We start from the raw sequence: 20,424 nt of genomic DNA on the forward strand, positions 1-20,424 counted from the left end.
GAAGGGAAAGAGGGGAAGAAAGAGGAGAGGGTGGAGAGAAAAGGGAGTAGGAGATGGACACCGTGGGAGGTAGGAAGAGAGGCGGAGTGAGAAGGGAATAGGTAGGTTGGGTGGACGGATAGGGATGTGAGAGGGAGGAGGGAAAGAAAGATGGGGAGGAGGAGAGGGGTCTGGGGCCATGGGGAGAGGAGGGGGGGAGAAGGGAAGAGGGGAAGAAAGGGGAGGAGGAGAGGGGTCTGGAGGCAGTGAGAGAGATGGAGAGAGGAGGGGGGAAAGCGAGTGGGATGGAGAAAAGGGAAGAAGGGTTTGGGAAGAGAGGATAGGGAGGGAGGAGTAGAAGGAATGGGGTGCTGGGGTGAGTGGTGGCGCTGTTGTGAGAGGGGAGAGGGGGAGAGAAAGAGGAGGTTGGGGTAGTGGAGGAGAGGAGGGATACTGTTGAGGGAGAAGGAGGAGGAGGAGGTAGTGCAAGAGGAAGAGGAGGAGGAAGGGGGACTAGGGGGGTAGGAGGAGGGATGGGGGTACTAGAAGTGGTAGGGGGGTTTACCAGTTAATTCATTCCTCCGCCTATTGGTTCGCTGACTCATTCATCTTTCATTCGTCCGTCATTTGTTTGATTTGCAACTGTGTCCGTTTTATTTTTTCATCTATTTTGTTATTTTTATCTCCGTGCAATTCTTCGTTTTCTCTCTCTCTCATTTATCTGTTAGTGCTTCAGTATTAATCCGTTCTTGCCGTCTAATCAATTCTTTCTTCTTCTTTTTGACTTTTCCACGCATTGTTTCACTCCCTCATCCCACCCCTGACCTTGACCTCCCGCATCCTTCCTCAGCTCCTGGTGCGAGAGGGCGCGAACCTGAACCTGGCGGACAAGGACGGCGATACACCCCTGCACGAGGCCCTGCGCCACCACACGCTCTCCCAGCTGCGCCAACTCCAGGACATGCAGGACGTGGGCAAGGTGAGGGATGCGCCGTGGAGGACGCGGAGGGAGAAGGGAGAAGGATGTTGGGTTGGAAGACTTCATGGATAGAATTCTAGTAGGGAGGAGAGAAAAGAGAAGGATTGAGGTGGTTTTGGGGTCGCCTTGGAGGGTGCGGAGGGAGAGGGGAGAAGGATGTTGGGTTGGAAGACTTCATGGATAGGATTCTTGTAGGGAGGAGAGAAAAGAGAAGGATTGAGGTGGTTTTGGGATCTTGAAGACGTGGGCGAGATGATTTGCGTGGAGGGATGCGGAGGGGGAAGGGGCAAGGATGCTGGGTCGGAAGACATAGTTGATTTTAGTATGAAGGTAGAGAGAGACAAAAGGGTAGGTTTGAGGTGGTTTGGGGGTTTTATGGACGTTGGTAAAATGAAGGGTGTGGACGGAGGGGAAAGGACAAGGACTTTTAGGAAGGTATTATAAGACACACTCGCGTCTCACATCAACTATTTCTAAAGGTCAAAGAAAGGGTCAGTCGGGTTCTAATGAGTGTTTCTTTAGGTTCACGGTACAGAGGAAGGGTCACACTACCACCATGGTCATAAAACTACACCTGGAAATGCCCCAAACTCTTACGAAACCCTTGTCAAATATGTGAACTTGGGCGCCGAAACGTCTAGTAATTCGCCACTTAAACTTTGGGAAAGGAATCAAGGGTGCTGAAGGGAAAGGATACGAGAGGAGAGGTATTAAGAAAAAGAATTGATGAAGGAGAAACTCTGATCGGGGAAAAGAGGAAAAAAGTGAATTGGGGGGATCAAGCGATATAATGAGAAGGGAAAAAATGACCTAATTGAAAGGCTTGCTAACGAGAAGGGTAAGTTTGACCAAGGAAAAGCGGAAAAAAGAAGAAAATCAACGGGAGGATGAGATGAAAGGTGAAAAGGTAAGGGAAGTGTTCTATATGGAAGAAAAAAAGACGTCCACTGTTGTTGTTTTTTTCGTTTTTTTGTTTTTTTTTGTTTTCTAGTGTTAGTGGTGCTTACATCATGGCCAGCGAAGGTCATTACTCTCTCTCTCTCTCTCTCTCTCTCTCTCTCTCTCTCTCTCTCTCTCTCTCTCTCTCTCTCTCTCTCTCTCTCTCTCTTTCGTTTCAATTCTCGCCACTGCGTTTTAACACGGCTCCATAATTCATCAGATCATTACGGTTGCTTATTGGACGTCGAGGCAGCGTCATGGGCCAGTCAAAACGCAGCATCATTATCAACAGCCATTCGTCCTGACCAATCGCGCGCCGACACGCTCTTTCCTCCCTCGTCCCCGCTCCCTGCTGCCTCGACGCGTTGGTTCGAATCCCGCTCGGATGTTGCTTATTGCCTGATCGATCCCTCTTCCACTTTTCCCGACTCCTCTCTTCAACTTGGACGACCTCACACCACGACACCTCACGAAGGTTACGGTGTTGTCTGAAAATGTAAAATGAAATGCTCGAAGAGTCGCTCATGAGAAAGAGAGTCGCTGACGATCGCGCCATGCAGTGCCTAAAGGGAAAAGTTCGGTTGGTGTGGCCCAGGGTCCCGGAGTGTGAAAGGGAAGAGAAGACATATCGATTTTTTGGTTTCTTCATCTATCACTATCCCTGAGATTAAATGTGTCGCCGTGAATTGGGTAACATACAATATGTCTGTTTTTTTCAATATTGATGAATTAATGTAACAGACACACTCACTTCACTGGTATATCGAAGCACGCATTTCCTGGTTCATGGAGAGACTCATAAGCTATCACTCGCCATACATTCGTGCGCCATGACATTAATAACGATGAATGTCCGTACTAATGAGGTAATTAAGGAGCAGCGAGTAGCGGGCTTTTTTTATTATTGTTTCCTTTTTTTGTGCCCTTGAGCTGTCTCCTTTGTTGTAAAAAAAAAAAAAAAGTTTAATAATGACATTTCAACTGAGTCACTCGGGTATCGAACCACTCACTCACTGGTTCATGAAGCGACTCCGACATCCCAAGCAACTCATCAGTAACCATCCCCGGCGGAGTCTGAACGGACGCACAGACACCCTGGCGGACACAGAACGAGAGAGCGCGAATGGCAGGCAGGGTGTTAGTATTCTTCAAGGGTCCTCCGTGTAGTATTAAGTTTAGGAGCTTTAAGATGATCAGTGCACAGGAGAAACAGACACTTTGGCGATCGTATATCAAGGAAACAAGACCAGCAGCGGGGAAACAGACGAAAGGTGAGGTAGTTAGGTGGCCTTGGGGGGATATGCAGGAAGTGGCCTTGAGTGTGTGTGTGTGTGTGTGTGTTATTGAGGGCAGCGTCACCTTATCGCATCGCCTGGTTTGAGTTTTTCATATACAAGTATCAGTTCACGCCAGGTCATTTGTATCAAGTGTGCGTCCATGCGTGCGTGCTTATGTTTGTGCGTGAACTGAACAACTGGCGAGATGGCAGGTACCGGTAATGGCAGTTCTGGAATCGTAATTAATGACCTTTACTTGTGCCAATTAAAGTTTTACCCATTATGGCTTGTCGGCGCCTCCGTGATCTAATGGTTAGCCCACTCACCTGCTCATCCTACCTCTCGGGATGGTCGATAAATGAGTACCTGGGAAACCTGGGGAAGGTAAACTGGTAACCCGGATGTCACACTGGCCCTGTGTCGGGTTAATGGGTTCTCTCCCACCACAGGTTTAAAGGGCCAGTGGTGTAGAGATGAGCATCGCCGCCACGCGCAGCTATAGCGTATGCTCCCAACTTTACCTTTACTTTACCTGTTGCATTTAATGTTTGGCAGAGGGTTGAGGACTTGACCTTCCCTTTAGACAGGTTCAGTTAGACGTCACTTTATATGGATGTACTGGCCCGTAGTGATAATAGGGGATGCATCGTCAGGTAGCTTACAGTTCCAGCTTGTTTGGTATATTGAAAAGCTCTTAAGGTTGTGAAGAGAGGGTCCAGATGGAAAATTAAAAAATCTCCCATATACGAGGATCTGGTTAGGATTCATCATAATTCAAACGTTTATTCCCGTTAAATGCTTTTGACAGTTAGTTCAAGTCAACTAACTTTTTCTTTTCCAGATGACTACAAAGGTGATTTTAAACAGAGGCATGTGTAGATTGATTCCAGATAGACATACTGAGTTTTCTATTTATATTTTGATTTTCCTACAATCTATTTTGGTGTTTTATGTACCTTATGTTTCTCCTCAACTGACATCATAATTATGAGATGCATCCTGTCTTGCCTCATCTCAGCTTTACTTCCTACTTCATACACTGTAGTTACTCCATCAACTTGATTGTCTCTCCCAATTCCAGGCACTTTGAATAATCTTGCTGCTTCCTGGTGTAATTTGTTTTCATTTGCTGCAGTGACATTTAGTTAAACCTTTGTTTATGAACAGATAGGACTTGCATGATGTATTTCAAGAGAAAATATAAAAGTTTGTTTTTGTTTCCACTTCCTCAATGGCTAATCCATAAAACTCATGCTCTTTAAGTCGCCCCAGCTGCTGATGGGTCTGGGGACTCAAGGCGTGGACAAGAAGAGTCCCGCCTCCATTGCCTGTCTGCTGGCTGCTCACGGCGCCGACCTTAACATCAAGAACAAGAAGGGACAGACTCCCCTTGACCTGTGTCCAGACCCCAACCTGTGCAAGGCACTCACCAAATGTTACAAGGACAAGTCTGTGTGAGTGTTGACACCGTTCTCTCCCCACACCTCAAAAAAGGATGAAAGTTCTGGAATCTTAAAAGCGTTGTTTACTTTTTTTGTCAGTTTCACTAACATCTTTACTCATCAATGTCCTCATCATTTATGTCTCAAAGCTTTGCTTTCAAGAAAGTTTACTGCTTTTTTTTATGTATTATGCAGTCTGAGTCAATGTCTCCCATTGGTGTGATACAACTTGGTAAGAAGTTGCAATTTTTTTACTTGAATCTGAGGAACCCTTGTGCTGATGTGACATGTTTAATGTGAGTATGAGTACAAAGCATCAAAAGCATCGTAAAGGGTAAGATAATTAAATTATCATGGAAAAGGAGGAAACTACAAAGTTGTGTCCAGATATTTGAAGGTAAATTTAAATTGAAAAAGGTTGATGCCTTAATATTGAGACCAGAGTAGCTCAGAATATAAAAAGCTGGAGATATGAAAACCCTCATTAATAAAAAGGCCATGTATGACAACACTGGGAAGTCTAAGGATGGAGTGCATGGATCGGGCAAGTCTTGCCACACTCACTCAATCAAGGGATTTATCAAGAAACAGACCTCAGATTAGGAAAACCGCTACTAGAGAATAATTAATTAGTTTAATACGTAGTACTAAAACTATTACTTAAATGTACTTTTTTACCTCAATACTTAGAAGACCGTGATAACCTGATTCCCTTTTCTTTCTATCCACTTCACAGTTCCGGGGACATGGGGTCGCTGGAGGTGTGCCCCGAGGAGAGCCTGGAGGAGTGCATGGTCTGCTCCGACACCAAGCGGGACACACTCTTCGGCCCCTGTGGTCACATTGCCACCTGCTCCATCTGTTCTCCCAGAGTCAAGAAGTGTCTGATGTGCAAGGAGCCGGTCCAGTCCAGAACAAAGGTGAGTGTTGTTTCTTCACTCCACTCTACAGTGACGGACATAAGCATAACCAGCACAAGTTTTTTATGAAATCTTGAGAAATTTGTGTTTATGACCAATTTTAGGTTTCATCCTTGTTTGCTGACCATCCTGGTGAACAACCCTTCAAATTTCAATACTTCCAATTTTAGGTTTCATTTCCTGGTAAACAAGCCTCCAACTTTGCTGTCTTTAATCATCTAAAGCAGTTGGTTCAGCACCCTTCACGAATTCCTTACCACCTTGGAGTCACCCAACACTCCAGACCTCTTCCTTCCATTGGGGTCCTCCAATCATAACCTTATTTCTGTATCCTATTTTATTGCTCCTGTTCAGCCTTTGAACCTACCAGAGATGTGATGCTGTTGGCATTATGCTTTAGCTAGATGGTTACACCTAAGAATATATATCATTGTAACTTCCCAATTGTATTCTGCTATGCACTGCTCCTGCAAAGAGTATAGATTGAGATTTGAAAAAGGAGTCTATTTCAGTTGCAGAGATGTCTTGATACTTCAGCATTCAGGTCGTGGGAAGGAGAAAAAAATAGACAAAGGAAGGCTGTTCCAGAATTTACCAGTGAGAGAACTGAAATAATGAAAGTATTGGTTAGCTCTTGCATTAGGAATTTGGACAGCACAGTAATGAACTATAGCAAAAAGTCATGTACAGCAAACTAATTTGCTTTTTTATTCATCTTCTAGCCTCTTTTATATGACTCAGCAGGGAGCATGTAAAATAATTAAAATCAAATTATATATATATATATATATATATATATATATATATATATATATATATATATATATATATATATATATATATATATATATATATATATATATATATATATATATATATATATATATATATATATATATATATATATCTATAATGACGTCTATTAAAAACTGGTAAGAGTTTGCAATGTTTATTGACAAGCAGTACAACAAATGAAAAAGTACAGTATAACTGAAGGCATGTTTTTGACAAGTTCAAGAATACTTGCTTAAAGTTCAAAAAAACTTGACCAACCCCTCTGCCTAAGGAGTGGGTTCAAAAGACTCGTGACAGTAAAATATTTCAAGTACCACAAACTATAAACATTAACATGTTCTTGGTAATATCATAGTACCAAGACAACAACAAAGATATTTTCAAGTTTTCTCAACTCAGTCAAATTAGTTAATTACAAAACATTTGCCATTAATGCACGAGTGATTTCAAATATCCTGCCATCTATCAAGATACGTACGTACAAAGTGCATCATTGTAGCATAAAGGCTACTAGAGAAAACTTTAATTTAGGGGGTTTTGCTAATCATGATTTTCAAGTGAACTAACTAAAAGCAAAGACACACATTGATTCCCACAATGTCTACAGATTGAGGAGTGTGTCGTGTGTTCAGACAAGCAGGCAACCGTGCTCTTCCAGCCATGTGGTCACATGTGTGCCTGCGACAACTGTGCCTCCCTCATGAAGAAGTGTGTGCAGTGCCGAGGCGTCATCGAGAAGCAGATTCCCTTCATTGTGTGCTGTGGGGGGCAAGGTAAGTGATAACTACTAATTGCCAATCTCATTGTGTCTCCTTTAGTGAAGCTAGTAATTAATTGAAGTAGGTGAAGTTGAAATTGAATGAGCTGTCCATCAAATTTGTTACATTTCTGAGTATTTGAAAACTCTGACTTTTGTTTCAAAAGAGTGTATTCCACTGATGAATATGAGAGAAAAAGAAGGCTATGATATTTGAGAAGAGAATTACAGCCTACAAAGTACAGTGGCCAATTACAATAGACAAAAAAACTTTAGTCGGTTCCGAGAGCTGGCGGAGATTTTCCTTCAGGGGTGGACTCGCAGACTTGGTATCATTGCATGGGTGATGGTACTGCGCACTCATTGGCCAATTCTTGACTTGTTTTGATGCGCATAAAATTGACTTTGTATTCCTACCAAAACCCATTAACAGGTAACAGATTGCACCAATAAAAACTGTTTCAATAATATCTTTATTGATATAAAGTATGTGCCTTTTGAACTATTATAAAGTAATCTATGTGCCTTTTGAACTATTATAAAGTAATTTGAAACGACATTCACAACAAAACTAAGTCAGAACTGCACGTAAATGGACAATGTCCAGCGACTGTTGAAGCTAGACTTTTTTTACCACTACAAAGTGCTAGGCTACAGTCTAATGAACTCATTTATTGTAAGATTTCTTGGTATATTTTTAGGCCTGGCTTAGTATTAACATAATGTGTAGTGATGCTACGGAGTCATAACATAAACATTGGCCTGAGGCAAGAACCTCCTCATTTCTTTCATCGTCCTATCATTATCCTGAAATATGTTTCTAATATTTGTGGGTGATAAACTAATAAATAACCATAAGGAAGAGCGATTATAAGAATAACTACATTTATATGCCAAAAGTGTTGATTTTAAGAGGTAGCAGAGAGTAAGAGATAGTAGGCTTTGTGAAGTGAAAAACACTATGTGGTCTCATAAGGAGCCTCTCAAAATGATACATCTATTTTCTTATTTCTTAGCTTTATAATAATTACATCTTACATCTAAGTAATTATTAACTTCATACTAGTGGATTCTCCTATTCTCTCTGCATTACATTGTTAATTCAGTGGATAACTTTCATACTTGTGGTTAATTAGCTGTTAAAAGACTTGGGGTGTTAAGAATATTACTTAACAGGGGTGTTAAGAATATTACTTAACAGGGGTGTTAAGAATATTACTTAACACCAGTATTCTATGTTAAGTCCAACCAAATTGTTGAGTCCGTTCAGGCGGAGGCTCCCGCAGGTCCATTTCTCCCCTCTGTTCTGCCACACAGTCCCTATTTTTTCCTATCATATGTTACCTTTACCTTACATATGAGAGGAAGAGATAGGTGTTGGGACTGTGTGGCAGAGCAGAGTGGAGAAATGGACCTCCGCCCAAACAGACTCGACAATTTGGTTGGACTATAGATGTGTTGTGTTACCAACTGCCTTGCCTATCAAATGAGTTCAGAAGCCTGGAGATGGATGTAGTGGGATACTCTTTGAGACACGGAGACCTGGCAGTAGCGAGATCATTAGTAGGGGGGTACACCTACTACTGGTTCAGCATAAGCAATGGTGCTCATCTGAAGGAGGGTAGCTGTAAGCATCTCCAACTAACTGCAGCCATTTGTGATTGAGGTTACTCTATTTGATGAGTATATAATGCAAGTGAGGTTGAAGCCTACCCTGTGCTTCGTGTCCGTTATTCCTGTGTATGCTCCAAGGAGATTGTAAAGCTGAAGAGGTGTTCTGCACCAAACTCGACTCTGTATTAGACCAGTGTCCCCCACAGGGCACACTCATTGTCTTGGGCAACTTAAATGCTACTACTGGCACTGACAGGGTTGGCTACAAGTTACGTGTTGGTCCCCATAGTTGTGGCACCAGGAACACTATCAGCTCTCTTCAGCTGAATTCTGAAATATCCAGGGAGCTGAGAATTGCAGTTTCTTGATACCAGATACCAGAGCAATGTTATGGACTAATTCAGCATGGGTATATGGTGTTTTCAATACCTGTACAGGACAAAGATCTAGATCATGAAGTCACTTGTGCTCCCTGTCTTACTCTATGGCTGCTAGTCATGGACACTGAATAGCAACTTCTAAAGGCTGAATTACATATCCTATTTTCAGAGTACTTATTTTCCCGATATGAATGAAGACCAAATGGAATCAGTCAATCAATGGGGGCATATATTGGGAGACATGTTGCCTCACATGCCCTATTACGCCAAACCTGAGGGTTCCTCCAGGCAAGTCTCCATGCAGGCCCCTTCCCATAATAAGATTGATCTATAGACTTGCTCAAGTCACGAATAATGTGGGTGCCCCCTTTGCCTCCTCCAGTCAGGTATGTCCCTTACAGAAACAACTCGTAGAGCAGGGTCAGCTTCTGGGTAGTGTGTCACATGCCCGTGTCGCCAGTTTGACACAGTCATTCCAGCATGGCCCATGATTCTGGGTAGGCACTTGTTACCGAAGGCATCAATCTGCCTTTACAAGTCAACACGTGCCTATGCAGAATCATGGAATATTGCTGGAATGACTTAATGTCAAACCAGCAATTACTCCACAAGACTGATTCAAGGCCTATTACCTGCATAGTCCATTAATGCCAGCTTTTGCATATTTAGGCATGTGCCAAGTGACCCAGAAGCCAACTCTGCTCACCGAGTTGTTTCTGTAAGGGCTTAATGCCAAGTGGAGAAGACCAAGAGGACACTCACAGAGTTTGTAGCTTGAGCAAGTTGACAGATCCTGCTATGAGGTATATACATAGGGAAGGGAAGGGAACCTGATGGAGACGCCTGGAGGAACTCACGGGTTTGGAGTCGTAGATTGGGAAGGTGACGTGCCTCCCCGATGTATGGTCCTACTAATTCTGACCGATTGAATATGCTAGGTCACTGGCATTTATGGAAGCAGCCAGTCCAGCCATTTTAGAGAGCAAGTCTGTGTTAACAAATTCATTAATTTCATAATTGACAAAACCTTGCCTAATGCTGTACCTGTGAATCTGCAGCCCCAGCTTCCATCCTGCCTGGGGTTGCCCACACCAACAACAACAGCAACAGCAGTAGCAGTGGTGGCAGCAGCGGTGCGAGTGTGGGCGCTGCTGTGGCTGCTTCCTCAGGCACCAACAACAACACCACTGCGGGTCACATTGTGGTGTCCGGCCCAGCGGCAGCGGGCGTGGTGGTGCCCGGCCCCACCGGTCCCCTCATGAACAATGGCACGCGGGACATGTCCTCAGCTGACTTGCAGAAGCTTCAGCAGCAGCTCCACGACATAAAGGAACAGGTCAGTACTGAGAAGGGGCTCATGTAGTAATGGGGACTTTGCAAGAGGGCAGCACTACTGTCTATCTGTCAGGAACGAGGGGTACAACATGACTTTGATTCTGTGATGAACTGTTAGGCAGAGTACCATAATTTGTCATTGAAGAATTCTATCATCTGTATATATACCTGTCCCCTCATGTCAACTTCCTCCTGGCCACAGCAGAAGAGTCCAGTTTTCCCTGTTCTGGCACTCCCTTCTGACATTCAATCCCATGCTAGCATTTTCACTTCACTCTGTTGATCCATTTTACTGTTGGTCTCCCCATTCTACCTTTTCCCTCAGTCTTGCTCCAATACACTGTCTAGACAAACTCATCCTGATTCTTTCTTATCCCCTGTCCTAATCCAGAGTACCACACCTCACTTATTTGACCCTAAATTCTAACACACCTTCTCCTTTCCATCTTGACACACCTCATGCTGTGCTACATTCCCATTTAGTTTAGTCACTTCCTCATTTAGATTTCATTCAGATTTAAATCAGTCAAATTAAATATAACAAAAAACATTGCTCTCCATGTTTAATATTTTTGCACATTAAACAAAATCTGAATGGGGAAAACTAGGCAAATCCAGTCAGTCTTTGCTGTTCTTTTATCAAGCTGATAGAAATACAGTATTTAACAGGATGAACTTTTGATGTTAAAAAAGATAAAAAAAGAAATCTACAATAGAGACATGTCAATTTTCAGTGTCTACAATATGAAAATTAGGATGAAAAATTAAATTTGGAAGGAGAAATTAGGAGCCATTAAAATACGTCACCTAGGGGCTAGGGCTGTTTATAGTCTCCTCCCTAATTGGAAACTCTGAGATGTTAGGAACTCAGATTGCATTTGCATAAAAGGTTTTCTGTGGGAATAGACTGTCTTAAAAGGACAAAGGGAAGGACATTACCTGAATTCTTCCTAAATGTAGTACTAACTGCCTTTCCTTCACTTTCCAGACCATGTGCCCAGTGTGTCTTGACCGCCTGAAGAACATGATATTCCTCTGTGGTCACGGCACCTGCCAGATGTGTGGAGACCGCATGCACGAGTGTCCAATCTGCCGCAAGCCTGTAGAAAAGCGAATCTTAGTGTTCTGAGCCTGAATGTCTGTCTCGGCTGATGCTGAGGCACAACAATCAAAACACATGAAAGCAGTGAACTCACTCCAGGGGTCACACTTTGGAATGAGATTAAAGATTTAGTTGTTGAATAATTTTAACATTGTTGATGCAGGCAGCTTAAGTCACCAAGTACACTGCTTCACAGTTGAGGCTTCAACTGCACACATTATGGTGAAGTGCAGCTGCTGATAACATTTACTGCAAGTTAACATTACTTATAATAATTAATGATAGCCAGACAGACGAAGGCACCAGAACGTAATTGTGTTAGTGGTGACACAATGTTGAATATCTTTGGAATTAAATTGTGTATCCTTAAAGGTTTTATCCTACATTAGCAATTTAGGACTACAAGCAACAGGTAATTCCTGCTGAAATTGACAAACGATGCATTGCACAACAATGTGCTATATATATAAAAGATTTCTGAATACCATCACTTTGTGATCTGATTATGTATTCAAGAAATGACTCTTTGCAGCTTTATGAATACAATCACTTTGTGATCTGATATGTATCTAAGAAATGACTCTTTGCAGCTTTACATGCCCAGATCTTTTTTCATTTGACTGGTCATTACTGTAAAAGTATTTTATAATGAGGCTTCACTCCTGCTGGAGAATGATAACTTTCCATGATTCAGTATTGAGCCAAGCTGTTGAGTGGCTGGCATACATCCCTTCCTCCTCCACATAATATAAATTTAAGTTCACAACTTACTCTACTTCCCACTACCCATGCCAAATTACATTCTATCATGGTTTAAGCAAGTCAGGACCCTAGAAATACTAGATGTACATAAGAAGATATTTACTCACATTCATCACCCCTGGGATGTTGTAACTAGTGACACTTTCCACAGGTGTGTATCATACACAGCCAGTAGGTGACGGTGTGGCTAAGGGAATGGGATTAGAGTAGACAATTAACCGCTGCAACAACAGTATTGCCCAGAGTGTGTATTTGCTAATAATGTGTCATTTGGGAGTAGTTTTCCCTGCCCGTCAGCAGGGCTTAGCGCATGCCTTTCAAAACTAGTGTCAAGATTCATGCTAGAATAATGTTTAACACTGGAAGAAGTAAGTTTTTACTCTTGTACCATTACATTCCTTTACTAGTTATATTTGATTTTGGTAAAAATAGTGACAGGCAGTCTTTAAAGGCACATCCAAATGACACTTTTTAATGTTTTCTAAAACAATAGATTTTTTTACTTTGTACAACATGTTTGATGACTGTACAGTGTTTGTGCTTAACTAACTGCTAGACATTAGCAAGTACAATTTATCAGCAGTCATGGGAGATTTCTTATCTATTTTTTATTGTGTGAGAAAGTGTGTATATGCATGCACACATGACCCAAATACCAGTACATTATTATTTATGAGCGCTATCTGATCACTGCCGTCTAAACTGATGTAACTCCACACAACCTTAGTTTATTTGCTTTCCTTCTGGTTCAACCAACAGTTTAGAAAAGCAAACATTCCAGTAAACATGAAATGAGATTTTTATTCTCAAATATCGTGTAAGGAAGACATCTGTCGAGTCCATCTTTCGAAGTTGGTGAATGACAGATTATAAAAAAAAATGAACACACAGGATAAAAAATCAAGATTGACCTCAAACAAAGATGGAAGATGATAGGGGAATCTCAAGTAATGGTTGTTGAAGTGGTGAGAAGAACTTTCCAATGATATAGTGATCTTAGAGGTGAATCAAATAAAGGGAAAGTTGTTTTCTACCTAGCATTCAACATTTAATACTCGCACAGAATCCATACTGTTTTGCATGTTTGTGTCTTGCATGGATCTTCAAGGCTGTGTGTTTCTTTCAATCTTGAATACACAACAATGCTTCTGAGCCCAAAGATGTTCCTGACTTATATATACCGAAGTTTTATAATGGGACTGTCAGCTTTGACCCACAGCATGATTGGTCTCTGCTTTACTTTCAACTATTAAATTATATACAGCAGTGCAAGACTGACAGGAGTGCAGTCATCACAATAATGTGTTATAATTTACAACAAGCATGTCTATCACTGATACAACTGCCTAATTAAGGTAAATTCTTTCACTACCTACTCATGCACAGACCTTATTGCACATATTATAAAAGGGAACATGAACTTACTTAGATGATGATGACCATGCTGTTAGAATGTTTGAATAGATGAGACAAACTGCAAGAAAAATTTTCATTAGCTTTATCTTGTCCTTACAAGACATGAATATTTATCAGCTTTAACAGCAAACATTATGGTGAATGTTAAGTAACATGAAGAAAATACATTCATTACAGGTATAAACATTTTTTATAAATCACTTTTAAATTATCCCCTCAGCAATTTTCTGCCCTAAGGTGATATGTTACATGCATCATAAATGGCAGCAGCTCCAGCACATCTGTTGACGAGGCTGCTGGTTATTTGGTGTTCAGCTGCAATGATTTTAGGAAACAGGAAGAACCTAATTCTTGACCTTATGCACTTCCAGACCAACAGCTTGATGCTTGTGTGTCAGTCCTCAGTGCCAGCTTGTGTAATGAGGGGGAAGTCAGAATGTCTGAACAGGCTACAAACAAATTCTTGTTGTCTTATTTAAATATTCATCATTATATTATCTGGTCATTTTAATTGATTTTTATATGGGGTCTGACTATTCATATCATGCTTGATTAAATGCAGTTTACTTCAGTGAAGGTCACTATTTAGCATAAATTAAAATGACCTGATTGCTTTTTATCCATCCTATGAATGTATTTATATAAGCCATGTATGTGCCTCAATGTATGATAGCTAAGCACAGTTGTACAGTACTTTGTGCTTGTGGCAGCAGGAATACAGGGGAATCAAAGGAATGACTATTACCTAATTTGACAAATTAACTTTTTATTTCTAAAATGTTGTTTTAAACCTATGCTTTCAAATGAACCCCCAGCGTGCTAATAAACATAATTGAAATGATCTGTATTTCACTTCCTTCCCACCTTCAATTCATAACTTAAAGAACTGCAAAAATTATTGAACTAGGTAACTTATGACATGAAAAATCATTTTTTTGTTTTTAGCAAATAAAATTTTACTCTTATTGCCCGGCTCTGCATTGAGGGAGGGTAGTAATGCTTTTGACATTGTTCATCTGACTGCTTATCTTTCCATTGTTATAGCATCTAAATAAAGGATTTACAGACGTTAAATACACATGAGAACATCGTAAGTGAATATTCTTACCGAGTCATTGTGGGAACATTCCGATAAATACTTGTGGACAACAATGAAAGCATTGTTACCCTCCTCACTACACAGGAAGGCAATGAAAACTGTATTCATGAATAAAAAGTGTCAAGTGCAGAAAACTCTGCAAGTGAAATGATATAATATTACTGCGACAGTATGTGAAGGGCTCATATTCTTCTTCTCTGCAGTAGAAGAGGAACAATGAATATCATATTTGAAAACCAACTAGTTCCACATGAGCTATAGGTACTGCCTCAGCCACTCAACCACCACAACCTATCCTAAAGCCCCTTTCCCACCTAAACAAATTCTATGCCGATGAGCTACGAACTTGACTTCGTAGCGCATCGTGAGGTATCGTGATCAACTTCGGCTTCATTCGTAGGCCACTTCGTAGCGATTCGTAGTGAATCGTGGCGGTTTGCGGTACTGGCGAAAAATTTTAAATGTTTGAAATTTCTTCACAATGCGCTACGAACTCAAAATTCGTAGGTCATCGTAGGTGGTTCGTAGCTGGTTCGTAGAAAATCGTAGCGGTATCTTGGAGCGTCGTAGAACATTGTAGCGGTTCGTCATGCATCTTGAACTTTGGCTTCATCCAAGAACCACTACGATGACCTATGATGCTGCTAAGATGTACTATGATATGCTATGAACCGTCAAGAATTGACACGAAGTTCGTAGCGCATCATGAAAAGTGTGCGTATATACGCACATATGTGTGTGTGTGTGTGTGTGTGTGTGTGTGTGAGATTTACATAGATTTACATAGAAAATCAGACCACACAGACCCCATGGTCCAGACTAGGTGGTCTGTCCTTAAACCTAAGTGATTCCACATTAATCAGAAGGCTCCAAAACGTTGCATTTCTACTCTAGTTGATATTAAGTTGAAGGAAGTGACAGTCGAGCTTTTTTTTGAAGGAGTCAATCGTGTTACACTGGACCACTGACGGTGGGAGCTTATTCCATTCTCGCACTACAACGTTGGTGAAGAAAAATTTGGTGCAGTCTAAATTTACTTGTCTACATCTGAGTTTTACGCCATTGTTTTTTGTTGTTGTTCCTCGTGCGCAAAGTGTCATCGATCATAAACAATGTTGATCTGTCTACATTCATGAAACCATTAAGTATTTTAAAACATTCGATCAGTTTTACTCGGAGGCGACGTTTCTCAAGAGAAAACATGTATAGGGTGGAAAGCCTTTCTTTGTAGGATTTGTTGCGCAAGGAAGGGATCGTTTTCATTGCCCGACGCTGAACACCTTCTAATTTAGCAATATCCTTTGAATGGTGGGGAGACCAAAACTGTACCGCATATTCCACCAAGTGGGGTCTGACTAAACTATTGTAGAGCGGGAGTATTACATCTTTATTCTTGAATAAAAAGTTTCTCTTAATAAACCCCAACATTCTGTTCGCTTTATTTGCTGCATCGATGCATTGCTGTGAGAATTTGAGGTTTGACGCGATTTTGACCCCCAAGTCCTTGACGAATTGAACGCTTTTGAGTTTAACGCCGCGTATTTCGTAATCGAACTTATTCCTCGTTCCAACTTGAAGGACCTGGCACTTGTCTACGTTAAAGGGCATCTCCCATCTATCCGACCAAGCTGAAATTTTGTACAAATCCTCTTGGAGGCTTTGCCTGACTTCGTCAGTGAGAACCGTGCTACCGATCTTTGTGTCGTCTGCAAATTTACTAATGCGATTATTGAGTCCAACATCCACGTCGTTGATGTAAATAATGAAGAGCACTGGGCCAAGAACCGAGCCCTGAGGGACGCCACTAGTGACCGGCGCCCACTCTGAGTTAAATCCGTCAATCACTACTCTTTGTTGTCTGTTGCTCAACCAATTCGCGATGCATTGGTTTACTTGACCGTCAATACCTATTTGCTTTAATTTGTAAAGTAATTTATGATGTGGGACTTTATCAAACGCTTTCTGGAAATCAAGATAGACTACGTCCAGTGATTTGGTTACGTCATAAACAGTGAAGAGGTCGTTATAAAAGGTTAATAGGTTTGATAGGCAGGATCTTTTGTTTCGGAAGCCATGTTGTGAGTCCCCTATTAATGAGTGGCTTTCAAGGTAACTCACAATTTTGTCTCTAATTATGCCCTCAAGTAGCTTACCTACAACCGAAGTTAGACTAATGGGCCTGTAATTACCTGGTACTTTTTTGTCTCCTTTCTTAAAGATCGGTGTCACGTTAGCCTTTTTCCAATCTGAAGGGACGATGCCTTGTCGCAAGGACATATTGAATACGGTTGTGAGGGACGAGAGTATTTCGCTCTTTGTTTCTTTCAGCAGAGTTGGATATACTTTGTCAGGTCCAGGACTTTTATTTGTTTTAAGTGATTTGAGGGCTTTAAGGACTGCATCAGGTTTTATTTCAAAGTTAGGCAATGCATGCTCAGGATTTACATCATCTGATAGTTGCATATCTATTAGTTTTCGTCGGATTTCTACGAAGTTGGCTCTTTTGAAATTGGGCACCTTTACTTTATTTTCAGTCACCGATGTTTGAGCTCTAATGTCAACGCGCACTAGTTTATGATCGCAGGAACCGAGGTGTTCTCCTACCGTGACATTACTGACTAGGTTATCTTGGGTCGTTATAATAAGGTTAAGTATGTTATTTTGTCGAGTTGGTTCAGAAACCATTTGGCTAAGATAATTTTCTTCTAAAAATTCCATCATTCTATGTGACTCACCTTCTGTACCCGACAGTGTCGCTCATGATTGGCGTCATGAACCTCGCCAATCACAGCGCTACTATAAGGATAGCTCACTAAGCATTTGTTTTGCCCACAATGCACCGCGGATGACGTCACACATGTACGCATCCAATGAAAGTAAGTTAAGGAAACCATGTCTGCTTTTTTCTTCATATCCTGATGAATGTATCCTGTGGATTTCAAGTCCTTATTTGGAATAGGTAAAATTCAAAAAATATTTCAACTTCATCGCTTGAAATCTCAAAACCATGATTTTGCACTTTAAAAATATCTCCTCCGTTGCACTTCTTGTTATACACATAATTATCTCCTACTGCATCTTATGAAAGTGTGTGTAAAGAATAGGGTTTGCTATCGGAACTATTGTTTGAAGTTGATTTTGATTTTTGAATTTTTTTTATTTTTTATTTCATCAAACTTTAAAAAAATATTTTTTACTATTGTATAAAATTTATCGGTAGCAAACATTAATCTCCCATCCTTCCTGATTTAAATGTTTTTTGAATGAAAGAAATCGGCCCGTAAGTAAGGGAGGAGATACGCTTAGAACATAAGGAAATTAACATGGGATTTGAGATTTTACAACCCAACTTAAGTGGCGTCAATGGCTTCCTCGGTTAAGTAGGTTGCAGGAGACTTTGTTAAGAAAAAAACTCTCATATAAATGAATACCATAACATTTATTTTGTTGAATGAAATAGAACAATTACAATAAAAAATCCATATACACAAAAAATTCTAGGAGAAAAGATGTGGACCTGATTCTTGCAATAAATATAGTGAAGGGAAAATCCACAATCCAACACGTGAATAGAAAACTAGTTTGTATGGTGCACTGCAAGGCAGCTATGAGGCTCAGTCTGTCTATAGAGGCGCTCGTGAAACAATAACAATGGACTTCGAAAAAATCGTGAGGCCAGCGTGGAAAAATACACGGTAAGGATTCGTTTTAGGACCGTGCCAGCATATCATTATCTACTTGATGAAAAATCAGGATCTCTTCATATATCTTTTCTACAAACCTTCAACAGTCATGGGAACGCTTTCAAAATCCAATTCAAGGACTTTTTTTACTCTTGAAAATAGGGGATAATGTTTACGAAAGAGCGTCGTCTCCACTGGCAGCGGCGACGGTGCTTTACTAACTTAACAAAACCCTCTGCGAGCTATTTTGTGGCGGCGGCGGCACCACCGTCGCCGCGCCCAGCACCAGAGGAGACGACGCCCTTTCGTAAACATTATCCCCTATTTTCAAAAGTAAAAAAAAAGTCCTTGAGTTGGATTTTGAAAGCGTTTCCATGACTGTTGAAGGTTTGTAGAAAATATATATGAAGAGCTACTGATGTTTCATTAGGTAGGTAAAGAGATACTGGCACGGTACTAAAACGAATCTTAATCAAATAACCCCTTGTGACATAAACACGCCTATCCGCTTGTCAAAACCCCGTCGTACGTGCTAGCGGGTGTTAAGTGCGCACCCGCTAGGAGCCGCGATTCCTAAGGTTATCCCGTTGCTTTTTGTGCGTGATGTTTTGTTGGATCGTTTGTGGTGCCTCCTCTTACAAGTCTAAATATTATCATTATTACCTTTTACTTGTTCTGGAATGCTCTTCTCAAAACTTACTATTTGTTCTTAATTTTGCCTTGCTGCTTCTCTAATCTCGTCTGTCCACTATATGTTTTTTTCCTTCATCTTAATTTGAATACTTCCATGCCAATTACACATTCACAACTCCTTGTGTCTTTTCTTTAAGTACCATGAATACATGCTCAACATTTTCTTGAACAGTTTCCCATAAAAATAAACCAAGAGTAATGCAGATAGTAAATCAATTATTGTAAACCTGCGGCAAGACTTATCTGGAATATTGTCAACAGAGACGGCGACCATACAAAAAGGGTGCAAAGAAATATGACAATGATGACATCCGACTTGTTATAACTTAAGTCATGTGAAAACAGGCTAAGAAGAACTTGATTTGCAACTCAAAATAAGGTTAAGACGATTTAATACAGGTGTTCAAGGTCATATCATACAGCAGCCTTACACACCAGTTTTAATGGCTTCCGCGGACAATAACGATCCAAGTATAATGCACAGGGACTGAGCCAGCCACGCTGCCCACTACACTTATAACACTTGATGGCTGAGTAACAAGAATATACCTTTAAGGACGTGTTGCCATTATCGGTAGTTATCCACTTTAACTCCTGGGTTGTTGAATGTTGTTGTACTTGTATTATAAGTGTGGTCAGCACCACAGCAAGTCTTCAGGCACTTCACGACAATCACAAGTCTCGCCAAGGCAAGGAGAATTTTCTTTACCTTAGGCCGTCAGCAGACGAAGGCTCGTGTTCCCTCGCCGAAGGGACAGAACACTAGGATGAGACAGCCCTCACTCACAATTGTCCCCTCTGTAAAGGGACACGGGCCCTTTTCAATGAGGTCGCGGGTAACAACTCTTTCACGCATTCTCCAACTTCGCCAAAGCTGGAAATTTCATACCTGTTACAGTCTGCTTCTCGTCCTCTTGTTCCGGTGGTCCAACACCAGGAAAGTTTTTGATGAGCAACTGACTAGAAAAAGCGTGCAAAAGCAAGAACACTCCAGGCCACGGCAGCACAGACGTCCGCCGCCCACGGTGGCCAGTGGCTCATTGACGTCACGCTTGCCGTGTCGGTGAAGCTTGTGTTCGAACCCAGAGCGAGACCCAATCCTCTCCTCGAGACTAGTTCCCATGAAACATTCAGAAGACTCACCTACGGTATATGTTATATATAGATATAAAGATATATATATATATATATATCTATATATATATAGATATATATATATATATATATATATATCGCTTGGAGAGAGAGAGAG

General features: G+C 41.2%; 1 protein-coding gene and 1 long non-coding RNA gene across 6 annotated transcripts in view; one reads left to right on the top strand and one right to left on the bottom strand.

Annotated features, from left to right (window-relative positions):
- Nucleotides 1-14,538, top strand: part of LOC126998822 (E3 ubiquitin-protein ligase MIB1-like) — a 34,973-nt gene extending 20,435 nt beyond the window's left edge. For 3 of the 5 annotated variants that reach the window (XM_050860945.1, XM_050860944.1, XM_050860946.1), the window contains exons 4-9: nucleotides 830-958; nucleotides 4,438-4,628; nucleotides 5,353-5,536; nucleotides 6,939-7,104; nucleotides 10,141-10,418; nucleotides 11,406-14,538. In XM_050860945.1, coding sequence (XP_050716902.1) covers nucleotides 830-958; nucleotides 4,438-4,628; nucleotides 5,353-5,536; nucleotides 6,939-7,104; nucleotides 10,141-10,418; nucleotides 11,406-11,546 — 1,089 coding nt within the window. In that variant the 3' untranslated portion in view covers nucleotides 11,547-14,538. Of the gene's footprint in view, nucleotides 1-829; nucleotides 959-2,694; nucleotides 3,035-4,437; nucleotides 4,629-5,352; nucleotides 5,537-6,938; nucleotides 7,105-10,140; nucleotides 10,419-11,405 lie in introns of those variants that run through there. The other 2 variants (XM_050860947.1, XM_050860948.1) reach the window with 2 other exon arrangements.
- On the bottom strand, nucleotides 13,621-20,298 carry LOC126998823 (uncharacterized). The gene is made up of 2 exons (XR_007753032.1): nucleotides 20,062-20,298; nucleotides 13,621-13,755 (listed from the first exon to the last, which is right to left on the bottom strand). It is a non-coding gene; the product is annotated as an uncharacterized LOC126998823 (long non-coding RNA).
- Between the last annotated feature and the right edge of the window lie 126 nt (nucleotides 20,299-20,424).

Source organism: Eriocheir sinensis, chromosome 15, assembly GCF_024679095.1.
Source record: "Eriocheir sinensis breed Jianghai 21 chromosome 15, ASM2467909v1, whole genome shotgun sequence".
In the NCBI taxonomy this organism is placed as follows: Eukaryota; Metazoa; Arthropoda; class Malacostraca; order Decapoda; family Varunidae; genus Eriocheir; species Eriocheir sinensis.